Genomic DNA, 14,405 nt, shown 5'->3' with positions numbered 1-14,405 from the left:
CTGATTTTTAGTTTAGCGTTACAGTAAACTAGGAAATATTGTAAGGCAAGAAATAAATGTAAATCAGTGTGCTGATGGCTGAAACAATGGGAGTATCTCTGACTGCATTAGTGTGTCCATGACCTCAATATTTTAAGGATACTTTAGTTAAATATTAAAAGACCATACTAGTGTTTACTCATGTTTATATACTCTTGCATACTTTTATCCATCTGAAAAAACAAGAAAGGACAAAAATTACCCTGTGAATTTAAAAATTAGTTTGTTAAAACGTGTGAAAATTTTATGTAAAAAGTCACAAGAACCAACGACTACTTTGAAGAAAAGAAATCAAAGATGAGGTTAGGCTGAAACAGTGCTGTGAAAAACTATTTGTCCCATCCTAAAGATAACCAGAGTAAATACAAATGCAGATTTTAACATATGGTTCATTTCACAGCGGTTTCACACACGGTTACATGCAGGAAGTCCAGCTCTGGTTAAACCAAACCCAAAAAGTACAAAACGAGGCTTTTTGGAGTGGCCAAGCCAAAATCTGGACTCAAATCTGATTGAGATGCTTTGGCAGTTCGTGCTTCAAAACCCTCTAGTGTATTCTGAATAAATCTGACACTTTGAGGTTCTGCAAAGAAGAGTGGATCGAAATTCCTCCACATTGATGTGAAAGACTCATTGCCAATTGCTTGACTGCAGTTCTTGCTGCCAAGGGTGGCACACCCAGTTATAAGGCTTAGGGAGCAATTACTTGTTCACATAAAGTAAGTTTGGATAAATTTTTTCCTTTATTAAATTAAATCATAATTTATGTTAAAAACAAACTATATTTTAGGTTTATTCAGGTTTTCTCTGACTAATGTTACAATCTCTTTGATGATCTGAAAAAGTTAAGTACAAAAGTGTAAAAATAAAAAAGACAGAAATCAGGAAGGGGATGAACACTTTTTCATGGCACTGTAGGTGACAAGTGAAAACAAGAATCCTTTCAAGTATATAAATACAAAATTGTGTGTGTGTGTGTGTGTGTGTATAGATGTGGCGATTGGTGCTCCACATGAAGACGACCTTAAAGGAGCTGTGTACATCTACAACGGCAGAAAAGAGGGCATCTCATCAACTCCATCCCAGGTACAAACTGAGCAAAAACCTCCAGGGCTGAAAAAAAGAAAAACTGCAGGTTCTCAAATGAAACAAGATATGAATGTCCCAATTTTACAACAGAAGTAAACATGTTTTCAGCTTGGTACAAAACAAGGTTTTGTTCTCTAAATGTAATTCCCCCAAGATGTATCTGGGCAAATTGTTATATAACTCACCTGTTTAATTTAGAGAATAACGTGTATGTGGGGGACTTACCTGTCTTTAAGTGACAGGCAAGGGCTATAAATGAGGATGACGTGCAGGTAAAAATGTCACTTACTTACTTTTTACTTACCAGTGCAATAACACGTCTAACAAAAATGCAAAATCTGACCTGATCCCCTTGCAGTCATAGCTCAAAGAGAGATTCATAAATAATTAAATACAATAGATAAAAAAAATAGAAGAGAAAAGTAGCACAGATCCAAGAGTTAAAGCTATGAATTTGTAGTGACTGGACAAATCAAACCAAGACAAATGATCTATTCTTTCTTTAAGACTGAGATCAGTAAAAAATCAGAAAAGATATTAACAGAATAATAACCAGTGTGGGAGTTATACTAATGATAAATCCCCCCAAAGTATAAGAATATTATGAGACATTTTTTGGCCTTTTTAATAGCACAGAGGAGAATAGACGGGAAAACAGACACAGAAATGGATTAGGGGAAGAAATGCAGCAAAGGGCCACTGGCTGCTATATTTGGCCTTTTGGCATACTTGCCTGCACATGCTTACATTAGTACTTATATCCTCCTGTGCTTTTAAGTAATATCATTACACCAGCTTCCATGGTATACCTACCATTGTGCTTTCAGAGGATTACTGGATCCACCCTTGGCCATGACCTGAGGATGTTCGGGCAGTCGCTGAGCTCTGGCATTGACATTGACGATAACGGTTACAAGGGTAAACAATTCTGTGCCAAAACTTCTGCCATATTTGTTTCATTAGATCGTTTTAAGCAGGCTGAACCCGCTCTGTCTCTGCAGATGTGGCAGTTGGTGCGTTCCTTTCTGACTCAGCCGTGGTTCTCAGGTAAGTCGTCACTGAAGCTTCCTGTTGAAACTTTACCCAAAAAGACTCCATCTGTAGTTACCCTCTTCTCATAGTAGTGAACAGGAATGTTTTTTTAATGTATGTAGTGTGCAAGAGAACCAAAAGTGTCCCAACATCTGTGGAAAATAAGGTGAAAATAACAAAATCCTCCTGCTTTATTTGTTTTCAGTTGTTTTCAGTGATTCATAAACCCCAGTCTGCATGCTGTGATAATTTCTCTGACTGTGTGCTTGTGCTGCAGGACCCGTCCAGTGATTCAAGTGAACGCGTCTTTGATCCTGCCGGAGCAGATCGACGATCGGATGGCGCTGTGCCGAGAGCTCAAGCATCCAGCTCCCTGCTTTAACGTTACCATCTGCTTCAGTGTCCAGTCCAGACATTTCAGGGGGCACATAGGTACTGCCCTAATTGCACCTCTTTAGTGTATTATCTGTTAATTTATAAAATTTAAAAGCTACCTATGTTTAAAAGTAAACACCAATCAAGCACATCATTAGAGTCAGTGACAGCAGGTGGATGTTACTCACCGAAACACTCCACAGCAGCAACTGTCCCCAGTGGCACCCAAAGCCTAAGCAGAGAAATCCAAATGTCTCCTCTCCCCAGCCACCTCCCCCAGCTCATCCAGGGAAACGTCGAGGGTTTCCCAGCCCAGCTGAGAGATATAAACTGTACATTAATCTCTGGCTCTCTTCCGCAGCGTGTCTTTAGTCCCCACACCCCCAACTGGTCACAGCAAATGCTTGCCACACCCTGAGCCTGGTTCTACTGGAGGTTTCTTCCTGTTAAAAAGGATTTTTTCCTTCCCACTGTCGCCAAGTGCATCTGATAGCTGGGGTTTTCTCTTTATTATTGTAGAGTCTTTACCTTACAGTTTTTAAATTAATAATTGTGCAGCATGCCCTAGGGCTACCCCTGGGCCTCCTCCTGGAAGAACATGCCCGCAACACCTCTCCCGGGAGGCGCTGAGGAGGCCTCTTAGTCAAATGTCCAATCCACCTCAACTGCCTCCTTTCAGTGTGGAGGAGTAGCAGCTCTACTCTGAGCCACTGTCGAGTGCCTGAATTCCTGACCTTATCTTTAAGGGAGAGGCCAGTCTCATTTTCGTCACGCCTCCTTCACTGTGCAGCCCTTGTGACCATTGGTGAGGGTGGGGACATAGATTAACTGGTAAATTGACAGCTTTGCTTTTCTGCTCATCTGAACATCTCATAAAAGAATGTAGTGGTCAGCTTTATGTAATCGGTCAGCCAAAGCTGCAGAGTCACACTCCTACTGTCCTTATCGTAAAATACATAAATGCAACCCTCCAGGCGTTTTCTCTTTCTCCCTCTATCCTCTTCTACAACTTTAATGTGCCTAATTGCAGTTTCAGTGCTGGGATTGGATGATAGCTTCTCCAAATGGCAACATTTGTTTTGCATAAAGTGTACAGCCTGATTTTTGAAGGTTGTTTCTCTCTTCTCTTTTTCAGATCTTCAATATAATCTGACCTCTGACCTCCTCCATAAACCGTCCTTCCCACCTCGGTTCTATTTCCACGGTAACGGATCGTCCAATATCACAAATGAGCGTGTACGAGCACGACAGGGGCATCTCACTTGTGTGGCCCATGTGGCTTACCAAAGGGTAATATACTCACCCACTGTCTATTTTGGGCATATTAACATATGATGCACTGATTGGATTAACAGCAGTGATGCTAAAATGTTCATCTTTCCTCCTCTGAACCCTTTTTCTTTCCTCCAACAGAAAGATGTGAGGGACATTTTTACTCCGGTTCAGTTTGTGGTTTCTTACAGTCTCAGGGAGACAAACAGCCGCAGAGCCTCTTCCACATCCTTCCCTCCGTTAAAACCCATTCTGCAGCGGAGCGCAGGACACCGCAACACCATCACCAGCCAGGTACCAAGCTAGCGTACAAAGACCCAGCAAATAACAGCTAGAACAGCCCATCATGCACACAGTAATCAATATCTATATTTATAAATCTGCTCTAAATAAAAATGAAAAATTTCTACTTGCAGTTACAAGACAATGAATTAGCTTAATCAGCTATAAAAGCATAGACGCATAGGTTTAGCATACTGCTAAACTAACACATTAAGCCATCTGCAAATTATTATTTTTTATCTTTGTTCGACCTTTGTGTATCAACAAACTTTGTGTATTGCCTATCCAGATGTGCTTTCAGCTGCATCTCAGCACATTAACACCCTCCTGCTGTGTGCGTCCCCCACATGTTGCTCACACTCATAAAGCAGTGCAGGAACAGTTTACAAGTAGGAATTCACAGGTGGAGTTAGTCATCAGAGGGTTTTTATTGAACCTCTCAAGTTGTTTGATGTTATTTGTCAGTGCGCCCCAGGGCAGCTGTGGCTACAATGTAGCTTGCCGTCACCAGTGTGTGAATGTGTGTGTGAATGGGTGAATGACTGAATGTAGTGTAAAGCGCTTTGGGGTCCTTAAGGACTGAGTAAAGCGCTATACAAATGCAGGCCATTTACCATTTATCACTGAAGTAACACGATCGAAATGTTTATTTATTCTCACGGCTGCCGCTAACCCGCTGCTTCTTTTCTTTCTCTCAGACTCGTTTTGCTCGTTCCTGCTCCCTGGTGAACTGTTCGACAAACATGCAGCTGTCAGCTCATCTAGTGCTCCCACAGTAAGATCTCTCACACACACACACACTGCAGGGAGCTGTGTGTGAATGACAAAAAAAACAACAACAGGGAAACAACCAGAATATACGTGAAAAAAAAAAGAAAAAAGGATATCAAGCTGTTGTGTTTGCATATTTTTGTGTAGAGAATGAATGTGTGCTGTATGCTGTTGTAATTAGTAAGTGCCAGAGTTGCTGGTTATATTCAGCTTCACACTTTGGGCTCCTGAGATCAAACTGTAAAAATCTGCAAGTTAAAACCAAAAAAGAAATCAAAAGTATTTCAACAGTAGAGAAAGTTTGATTCTGAGCGATGCTTGTTGTTTGTCGTGTTTATCTTCAGTCAGCATGAGTACTTTGCGCTGGGATCCGGGCAGACTATCATGTTGAAAGCCTCACTGCTGAACTCTGGAGATGATGCCTTCCTGCCACGACTGACGCTACGGTTGCCCAGCAACATCCACTACATTAAAGTACTGCAAAATGTGAGTCAGACTTTCAGATACCCTCTCTACTTTTAAGATTTGGCTTAAATGTTTCCTTTTTAGCAAAGCTTATAGTAAGGGCTGGATCAGGTGACCCTGAATACTCCCTTAGTTAAATTGCAATAGGTTTAGGGAGGGGTTCCCATAATGCACCAAGTGTTTTTCTTTACACACCTCACCTCTCTCACTCTTTATGTGTTTATACACAATTTTGCATCGGTTACTAATTTTAATCTCTTATGCCTGGTTTCTTCCTGTTAAAGGGGAGTTTTTCCTTCCCACTGTCGCCAAGTCTGATTTCTTGTTCTGATTGTTCGGTTTTCTCTCTATTACTGTAGGGTCTTTACCTCACAAAGAGCCTTGAGGCAACCATTGTTGTGATTTGAAGCTATATAAATAAAACTGAACTGAATCAATAGATAAAATGGTGTGTAGCTTGTGTGTTTCAGGGTCATTTTCAGGGCTGTTTTTAGGGCAGAAAAACATACCTACCGTCATGTATGTACTCCTAAATGGTCCTGGCTGAGTAAGCTGCCAGAGGTGGATGCTGATTGGGTAAAATGAGAAAAAAGTGCCATCATTCTTAGAAAAACAGAACTCTATTTGAGAACCTAGATGAAGATGAACAGCAGACTGCTGCTCTCTTAGATAGTGTCATCAGCAACCATAGGCAGATACAATGGACAGCAGTATGTTTCATGGCTGGTCTTACAGTTAAAACTGCTGTGTAAACAGGTAGTCACACAACTGTTAAATGATCATTGTCAAAATTATAATACATAACAAAACCAAAACAAGTCTGCTTCTCTTCAACCAGGAGGACAATGTGGTCAGATGTGATGTCACACAGGAAGTCAACGCTACAACAGTGGGTGTTGACTGCAGTGTGACCAGCTTCCTCCTTCCAGCGCACACCCAGGTAAGCCCGAGCTAATTGGAGGTAATCACACACTGATCACTTACTAAAATTATGAGGAACCTGAATGTCGTGCTCCAGCCAGCTATTATGGGTCCTCAACTTCCTGTGGTCCACATATCAAAGGTCAAAGCGGGTTCTTGTGCTTTCAGTTCTCTATTTTTCCTCGACTTATCTGTTTAAAATATTGCAAAACGATCTGGTGAAACGGACCGCAGCTGAGTAGAGATTCCTGTATTGTGTAAAAAAGTTCTAGCAGCAAAAATCATAAAGAAGGAAGATGTTAAGTGATGTTTTTTTCTTGTAGCTGAATATCAGCTTTCTGTTGGATGTCAACCAGAACAGCACACCTGGACAAAACCTCATTCACGTCAACACCAGCAGGTAAAGCTCCTCCGCTCACCTCATCATTTTTCTGAGGTGAGCGGGCACCTCACTTATGACAGTAAAGCAAACAAATGTATGAAGATAAAGTGTTATTGAAAAAGGAGTATGCAGAATGCAGGTTAATGTGAACATTTAAGAAGAAGAAGAAACAATAATGAATATGAAATAGCTTTATAGACTTTTAAACCTTGAATCAAACCATCAGGGAGTAAAAATATGTGAAATTTATTTTCTCTGCAGTGATAACTATGAGAGGAGGGAATATCTCCATGACAACTCCATCAGCCTCACCCTTCCTCTCAAATATGGAGTCAATGTGAACATCCACGGGTGAGCTCACCTTGTTGTGCATTACTATTATTTGCTTTGTCAAAGGCTTTTTTGGGGTGTTTTTTTTAACCATGTCAGTGAAATTCATGTGAACAACATTTTTTCCTCAGAGTGCAGAAATAAAGGACATATTTAACTCCGGAGAACTAATCCCAATGCTTTCTGTCTGCCTGTTTACAGTTTTGTGACTCCCTCCTCTTTTGAAGTTAGAGATGAAGACTTGATTTCCACTAACTGCTATTCAGAAAGCTTCAATTACACATACAAGGTAGGTCAGCCTGATTCAGAGGGGTTTTTTTTTCATATGTGATCAGACAGGATGCAAACACACTTCTGGATGCTTTAAACAAGCAACCAACCAACCAAACAAGCAAAACAGTAACAGATGGAGCTCATTGAGGTTAAATTTAACATTTGACTTTGGTAGACTTGTACGCATTTGCAGACAGTTTGATTTATGTGTATGTCTGCCTGTATGTATGTTATAGTAATACTAAAAACATTGAGTCTGTTCTGTTAAAACATGTCACTGAGCTGAGGCAGTATAACATTATAATATGATATTTTCCAATTTTTTTCCATTTTATCCTGATTAAACAACAGAGAGCACATAAATGATACTGTTTATGTAAAAATTTGATTTTGTGACCAGGACAATAAAAAGCTACTTTCGGCTGCTCCCATATTCACAAGGGATCGTCACGCAGTGCAGCTCTGTGTATTTGATTTAGGCAGATTTTTAATGCCGGATCTTCTTGTGAGAGCAAACAATGATCTTTTTTTAAGCAAATTTAAACCACTACACCATGACAAGCTTTATTGCTGATCACAAACGCAAAGTTTAAAGAGAACTAGAAAAATTTGCATTTCCTGCAAAAATGCTGTGTGGATGCTGTAACGCTGAAGCTGTCTGCTAAAAATAGCCGAAAAAGCTGAAAAGTAGCAAAACATTGTAATAACTTTGCAGAAGCATAAGAACTTAGCAAAAATGTAATTACTTAGCAGAACTGCAATAACGTAAAGAAAACATAATATTGGCAGAAATACAATAACATAGCAGAACTTAGCAGAAATATTGTAAATATTATATATATAAATATATTTAAAAAACCGATATATATGACATATTATATCTGTACTGGCAGCACGGTGGCATAATGGTTAGCACTGATGCCAAGAAGAAGAGCAAGAAGGTCCTGAGTTTGACTCCACCATCTCCACCCACACACACACACAACCCTGATAAGCGGAAAAGGATGGATGGACTTATGTACTGAGTTTATGAAGAGTTAGATGTGTCAAGGTGGGATGTTGTGACACACAGAAGTGTCACGACATTAGTTGCATGACCAAACTTATTTATTTAAGAATGTAGGTCAGCAAATGAGGAAACACAGAGATCACGGTGCGAGTTCTGTGTGTCACGGCACTTTCAACAGCATATAGTCAAAGAAAATGGAATAGAAGAATGACTAGTTTGGCCAAAATAAAAAATATATGCAGCTGTCCAAAAATACAATTTCATATGTGAAGCTAAAACTTCACAGCAAGTCGAATTTCATCAACACTGGTTGGAGAGTTTAGGAAAGTGGTCATCTGTAAGTTGGTCATTTCTGGTTTCAATTAGGAACCTTTGGTCTTAGTAGTAGCACATCATAAAACTGGAGCCAATCAACAATTTTTTAGCAACTCTTTAAAGGGAAGTGTTCAGAACCAAACAGGAAGTTGTTGCTATGTTTGTGCTCATTTGGTTTACTTTCACTGGTGCGCACACATCAAAAGGTGAAAAAGCGCAAGGTAAATAAACAGGGCTCTTGATATGAACACGTCCTTGCCTTAGAGAGTCTCAGCATCTTGTTCCATCTCCTTGCAGGTGTTAAACTCCGGTCCCAGCAGGTCAGTCGACACTGTGGTTGAAATTGCGCTGCCGAAGATCCTCACACCTTACCGTCACAGGCTGTTGCAAGTGGTCGATTGGCAGGTACATCAACACAAACATCGGCAGTGGGTTTGACACTTAGGTTCTGTGTGATTTCTCATGTGTCATGGCTGGAATTGAGGCGAAACAAGCCAAGAGCGTGAGAAAAGTTATTCGTAAATGGCGATAGAACAGACCGTACTAACACATGAATTCTCTCTGCAGTCGTCTCAAGGCGTGTGTTACATCAGTGACACAACAGTTTCAGTCATCGACGACTGCAACGCCCCTCAAGCTTCCTTCATCAAACAACTCATCTTCTTCTTTTCGCCCACCTCCACCCGTAGAATGGTACGCAAACACAGACACACACACACACACATAAAATGTAGTCTCTCAGATATAGCTTATGCAAGGGTGCAAACTTTAATTTTGTTCTCTATGTTCAGTTTTGTGGCCGCACCGATAAGGCTTGTGAGTGGTTAGTGTGTCGCCTTGGTAATTTGGAGGCGGGGAGAGAGGTCACCATCCAACTGGAAGCCAACCTGAATCCTGCCGTACTACGGCAAGCTCCGGTAACACACTCGCACGCAGGCGACTGATTTCACTGCATTTTGTCAGAGTTTCTGGTCCCTGATGCCTTTCTCTGTGTCTCAGGGTCGCCATGGGATCATGATCCTGGAAAGCATGGCAGTGATGTCATCACCTAAACAAGATAATAACACCATCCTGATCCAGGATCATCCTGTAGCACAGGTAAAACTCCCCCGCAGCCAATCAGAACACACTGCTGTGTGATCCGAGAGTCTGGGCTTCACAGTTGCCGTGGTGCAGCAGTGTTAAAGATGTATGTTGCACATTTCCAGGTATTGGTGGAAGCAGTTTTTACCCAGAAACCCTCAGCGATGGTGAAAATCTTCATTGTCGTTGTCAGTTTAGCCGTGGGGTTAACAATCCTGGCAGCTCTCATCTGGTGTCTGTGGAAGGTACTCAATTTTTGTCTTTCAACATAAACTCATTTTTGTGACAATTCTCCCAGCAATAACTGGTGTATTTTAACAATCTGCTATCTTGTAAAATATCATGGCTCAGTTCTGCGGTACTGACCAACCACATTATGTTACAGTTTAATGTTTGCAGTTGATACACAGGCTTCACATTTTCTTCTTCTCTTTGTCCGTCAGGCTGGATTCTTCAAGAGAGAATTACATCATAAGGAGGATGAGTTCAACAGAGACAGCTGGGACTTCGTTCCCAAGCACAGCAAAAGAGAAAGCACTACCTAACCCAGATTGTTCTCTCTGCCCGTGATCTGACCCCAAGGTGGAGTTCACATTGTACCTATGAAAGAGTGTTCATCATGCCTCGGTCTTACTGCAGCACTGTGAACGTCATCGGTCAGTGAAATCCGCCTACGCTCCGAGGGTTTGAGTCTAACACGTGACAGTGAACGCCTCCTGAATCTGACTGTGACCTTTTAAACTATTTTGCCGACATGCTTTCACAAAAAGGAACCAGAGAAATCCAAAGACCTGAAAGAAAAAAGACTGCAGCGTTCGATGGATAGAGGATTAATTAAAAGGGAAGTGAACCGGAAGTCATCAAATCTGAACCAATCGGAAAGCCTTGGAGCTTCCTGGGATTAATGACCTTCATTTTGACTCTTCTTTTTAGGAGAAAACAAAACAAAGAACATCACTTTCTATGATCTCAGGTGATTTAAACTTTGCCTCTGATTGGCTCGTAGCTCTGGGAAACCTTCCTTTTGTCTGTGTAACTTATTTTCTGAATTTTGTTCACCTGCTGACCAACACACACACACACACACACACACACACACACACACACACACACACACACACACACACACACACACACACACACACAAACACACAAAGAGCTAACTCACTGGCTGTGCTGCATCATTTGACGCCTGTGGCACACACTGGATGTCGTCCAGCTGGAGGAAGAAGGTGATGGCTGCTGGGATTTGCTGGTAACAGGGGTGATCACTCCGTTTTTTGGCTCCCACTATTTGTTTTGGGATGTGTCTCCTCTGCTTAAACCAGCAATTTTTTATGGCACAATCAGCTCATCTGATGCAAATCCACACATTTTTGTTTTGCACAAAGTTAGTTCACTGAGCCAGCAATGTTGACCACTGGCTGGATACTCCAACGTGGAGGACATGATCAGCTTATTAGCGCTATCTGTTTTTACCTACCCTCTTGCTTTTGCAAACTGCTTCACAATAGAGGAACCTGAGGGCAGTTTTGATGTAGGATTAATAGAAATTTCAGGGCAGAGGATTGAAAAATGAGCAGAATGCAGGATCTTTCTACAGTGAATCCTCCACTGTGCTGCCTCCTGGTGCTATGGTTCCTTAACCTCCCCGTGAGCCTGATTTCACACTTGTTTACAGTTTCTCTGATGCTTTGGAAGCCATTCAGGGAAGAAGAAAACAGGAAGCCATGCTGGTATGTGGAGGGAAAAACAATGAAAACAATGTACAGCCAGATCAGCACAAGTGCACCACGCAGGGCAGCTAGAAATGAGCATTTCTCCTCCATTCCTCCTCCTTTTGGGCCCAGGAGGGTCAAACACACAGAATCAAACATAATGAGGCATGAAGGCTCTTTTAATGTGGTAACAATCACAATGTGATGCCCATGAAAAAGTTTGTCCTGTGGGAGTTCTTTAAATTAAAATTAATACAAATAAAACAAGAGAGGAAAAAAACATAAACGTGATGCATTTTAAATAAAGCACATTTAAGGTTAACCACTCCTACCAGTGTGAGGTAGGTGGGAGGCCTAATGATCGACAACTACTTGAAATCACCATTTTCAAAAGAATGTTTATGGCCCGAGCTCTCAAAGTAAAGCTCCATCTTCTGAACAAACACATCACAAACACTAAGTAAACATGTTTGATGTGGTCAGTTTTCTCAGTCATACTTCCTAAAATTGACACCTGGGCTTTTTAAACTGATAACTTGTTGGTTCAAGTAATACATAAAAAAAAAAAGCGTTGTGTTAACGGTCTCCATTTAGACTGTTCACTTAGCTGCTGCCCTCCACTCCGGTGTGTGTTTAATACAAATGCACCTCACAGATTCACACCGAGTGTTTTAATATTTTAATAAGTGATTTCGATGTTCTTATGTGAAGTTGTTCTGCACTGGAGAGTCTCACTGCTTTTAGCAACACTTTTCTATTAAAATAAAGGATTTTCTATTTAAACAGCTTGATTTTTATACTTTATTGCAGTCGCAGTATGATTTGAGTCAAAATGAGAATCTACATGCATACATCAGGTCTGTTTTTGCTTCACCATCGTCTGCACAGATAGAAAAGTCACCTATTAATACCTTTATTCAAACATGAACCCTTTGGGAAGTGAAATAAACTGGATTTTGAACACAAATTAAACAAGTTTGTTCTCTGCCACAGAAACAAAAACTGGATGTAAAAAAGCAACATATGAAATTAAAGTCGCATGATCTGAGAGAAATGGGTAATGAAACTGTAGTAAATTGTAAACATTAAACCATTTTTATGTGCATTGGTCAGTTCTGCAGCTGATACATGAATAAAACTTACAAAATGTTCACATTATACTTTGATAAAAAGAATATAAAATTAATACAGCTTTAAAGTAAAGGAGCTTTTTTATTTTATTTATTTTTCCTCTATGAATATATCGTTAAAATCATGGGCGGATGACCAAAGTTTCAAATTGTGAGTTCAGAGTCTGTACAAAGAGCACTGTTGAGTCATTTTGGTTACCGTGGTGAGTGTCACACAGATCAGCGCCCCCTTGTTGTTCTCAGATGCAGCTGCAGGAGACAGATGACTCGGCCTCTTCCACCTCCTCGCCGTACAGAGTGATGAGTCTTGGGTGGACTCTGAATGCACCACAAAGACATACAGAAACACAGACACACAGTCAGGTGGATATTAAGGACCTGCAGACATGTTGCTATGGTTGCAGGAGCATGGCCTGATTGGTATTGATGTAAATGTCACAGAATGTAAAAAAACAAACACAGTGTGAGCTCCAGGACAAGGAGACCAGTCAGTCGCTTGGTACTGTGAAAAATGAAACCAATTGCATCGTGGATCAAAATCTGCTGGTACTTTTCTTCATTGTTTCATCAATTTTTGCACTACTGGATGAAAAGCAGCACCAAAACATGACAGAGCCTCCACCTGCTTTAGTGATGGCTGTTGACACTCACTGTTGTACCTCTCTCCTGACCTGCTCCACACACACACACACACAAAAAATTTGATCCAAATATTCAAATATGAATTCATCCCCCTATAATATCTATTGTCACTGATTTTTAATCCAGTTCTTGTGTAATTTGACACAACTCAGCCACGTTTCCATTCACGAAGAATGGCTTCTTAACAACCACACTTAAACTGAGACCATTTCAAATGAGGCTTCAGTGAGCAGCAGATGGATCGGATGCATTTTCAGGTCTTTGCTAAATTTTTCCATTTCTTTCGATGAATTTCAACATGACTTTCAGATCATGTTATCTGTTTTTTAGGCCGGTCACTTCTTCTTTTGTCTTCCGTTTGTCCAGTTTCCTCAAATCTTTTAAGAACTCACTGAACATCATACTGAGATTACGGAAGAGGATTAGGACGACTGGAAAAAAAAAAAAAGTAGGCTCGTCTTTTTTTCTTCTTTTTTTTTCAGAATTCTGACTTTAATTTCAGAATTCTGGGGAAAAAAAGTGCCTCATTTTTTCCAGTTTCCCTAATCCTCTTCCAATCATACCAAGTTTGTGGCTAATATGTCTTTGACAATCATCATGTTGGTGCAAAAATATTATTTCGTGCTAAGTTGTCTGTTATGTGTAGACACAACATGGGTTCAGCCCTTGTGTTAGGTCCCTTTTTATGTTTGAAAGATTCATAAATCACTGTTAATGTTTTAATAAACAAAACAAGATACCTCTGAAAAGGATGAGGTACAAGGACTGGACTGAAAATAAATGAAAGAGCAGCCATTGTCCAAAATAATATTAATAATAATTATCATTATTATTATCCTCTATATTTACCTCTTCTTGCTGTATTTTATTGATCTGAACTAAAAGGAAAAATAGTGCCTTGATCATCAATAATCAGTGCTTGAATTAATCAATTCAGAGTAATTCCTCTGTTCGTAATGATTGTATTATCTGGATATATTTTTAATAACGAAGGCGTGAGCGTCCCACCTGATGAGCACTTCATTAGCAATTTCCACCAGCTCTCCGTCGATGTTCCAGGGGAAGGTTGTTCCTTCTGCGTGGATGAAGGGTGTGGTTTTCAAGTCACCCTCCTCTTCACTCTCATCCTCAGAACAGCCAATCAGTGAGCAGGGGCGGATCTTCACTGCTGACACAGCATGCGTCTCCACGAAGGAGAAGTTGAACTGCACACAGATAATCAGTCAGAGCTTTGTCTGTGTGTGTGTGTGTGTGTGTGTGTGTGTGTGTGTGTGTGT

The 14,405-nt window shown here is 40.6% G+C and overlaps 2 protein-coding genes across 4 annotated transcripts in view; one reads left to right on the top strand and one right to left on the bottom strand.

Annotated features, from left to right (window-relative positions):
* itga4 (integrin alpha 4) overlaps positions 1-12,139 on the top strand; it is a 25,358-nt gene extending 13,219 nt beyond the window's left edge. For both annotated transcript variants that reach the window (XM_005733759.2, XM_005733758.2), the window contains exons 12-29: positions 1,031-1,125; positions 1,956-2,046; positions 2,130-2,175; positions 2,438-2,592; positions 3,671-3,825; positions 3,949-4,101; positions 4,788-4,864; positions 5,205-5,346; positions 6,164-6,265; positions 6,570-6,646; positions 6,890-6,979; positions 7,160-7,247; positions 8,853-8,960; positions 9,123-9,248; positions 9,347-9,472; positions 9,555-9,653; positions 9,764-9,883; positions 10,082-12,139. In XM_005733759.2, the coding sequence (XP_005733816.1) occupies positions 1,031-1,125; positions 1,956-2,046; positions 2,130-2,175; positions 2,438-2,592; positions 3,671-3,825; positions 3,949-4,101; positions 4,788-4,864; positions 5,205-5,346; positions 6,164-6,265; positions 6,570-6,646; positions 6,890-6,979; positions 7,160-7,247; positions 8,853-8,960; positions 9,123-9,248; positions 9,347-9,472; positions 9,555-9,653; positions 9,764-9,883; positions 10,082-10,183 (1,952 nt within the window). In that variant the 3' untranslated portion in view covers positions 10,184-12,139. The remainder of the gene's footprint in view (positions 1-1,030; positions 1,126-1,955; positions 2,047-2,129; positions 2,176-2,437; positions 2,593-3,670; positions 3,826-3,948; positions 4,102-4,787; positions 4,865-5,204; positions 5,347-6,163; positions 6,266-6,569; positions 6,647-6,889; positions 6,980-7,159; positions 7,248-8,852; positions 8,961-9,122; positions 9,249-9,346; positions 9,473-9,554; positions 9,654-9,763; positions 9,884-10,081) is intronic.
* A 37-nt stretch (positions 12,140-12,176) lies between these two features.
* The window catches only part of cerkl (CERK like autophagy regulator), a 32,281-nt gene continuing 30,052 nt past the window's right edge, over positions 12,177-14,405 (bottom strand). The window contains exons 13-15 of one of the 2 annotated variants that reach the window (XM_005733761.2): positions 14,137-14,333; positions 12,686-12,804; positions 12,177-12,236 (exon numbers count right to left, since the gene is read on the bottom strand). In XM_005733761.2, coding sequence (XP_005733818.1) covers positions 12,726-12,804; positions 14,137-14,333 — 276 coding nt within the window. In that variant the 3' untranslated portion in view covers positions 12,177-12,236; positions 12,686-12,725. Of the gene's footprint in view, positions 12,237-12,562; positions 12,805-14,136; positions 14,334-14,405 lie in introns of those variants that run through there. The other variant, XM_005733760.1, reaches the window with a different exon arrangement.

Source organism: Pundamilia nyererei, unplaced genomic scaffold, assembly GCF_000239375.1.
Source record: "Pundamilia nyererei isolate P.nyererei 1_Seehausen unplaced genomic scaffold, PunNye1.0 scaffold00055, whole genome shotgun sequence".
Taxonomy (NCBI): domain Eukaryota; kingdom Metazoa; phylum Chordata; class Actinopteri; order Cichliformes; family Cichlidae; genus Pundamilia; species Pundamilia nyererei.
Note: the sequence above shows the minus strand (reverse complement) of the source record. Positions and strands in the feature narration are given on the sequence as shown.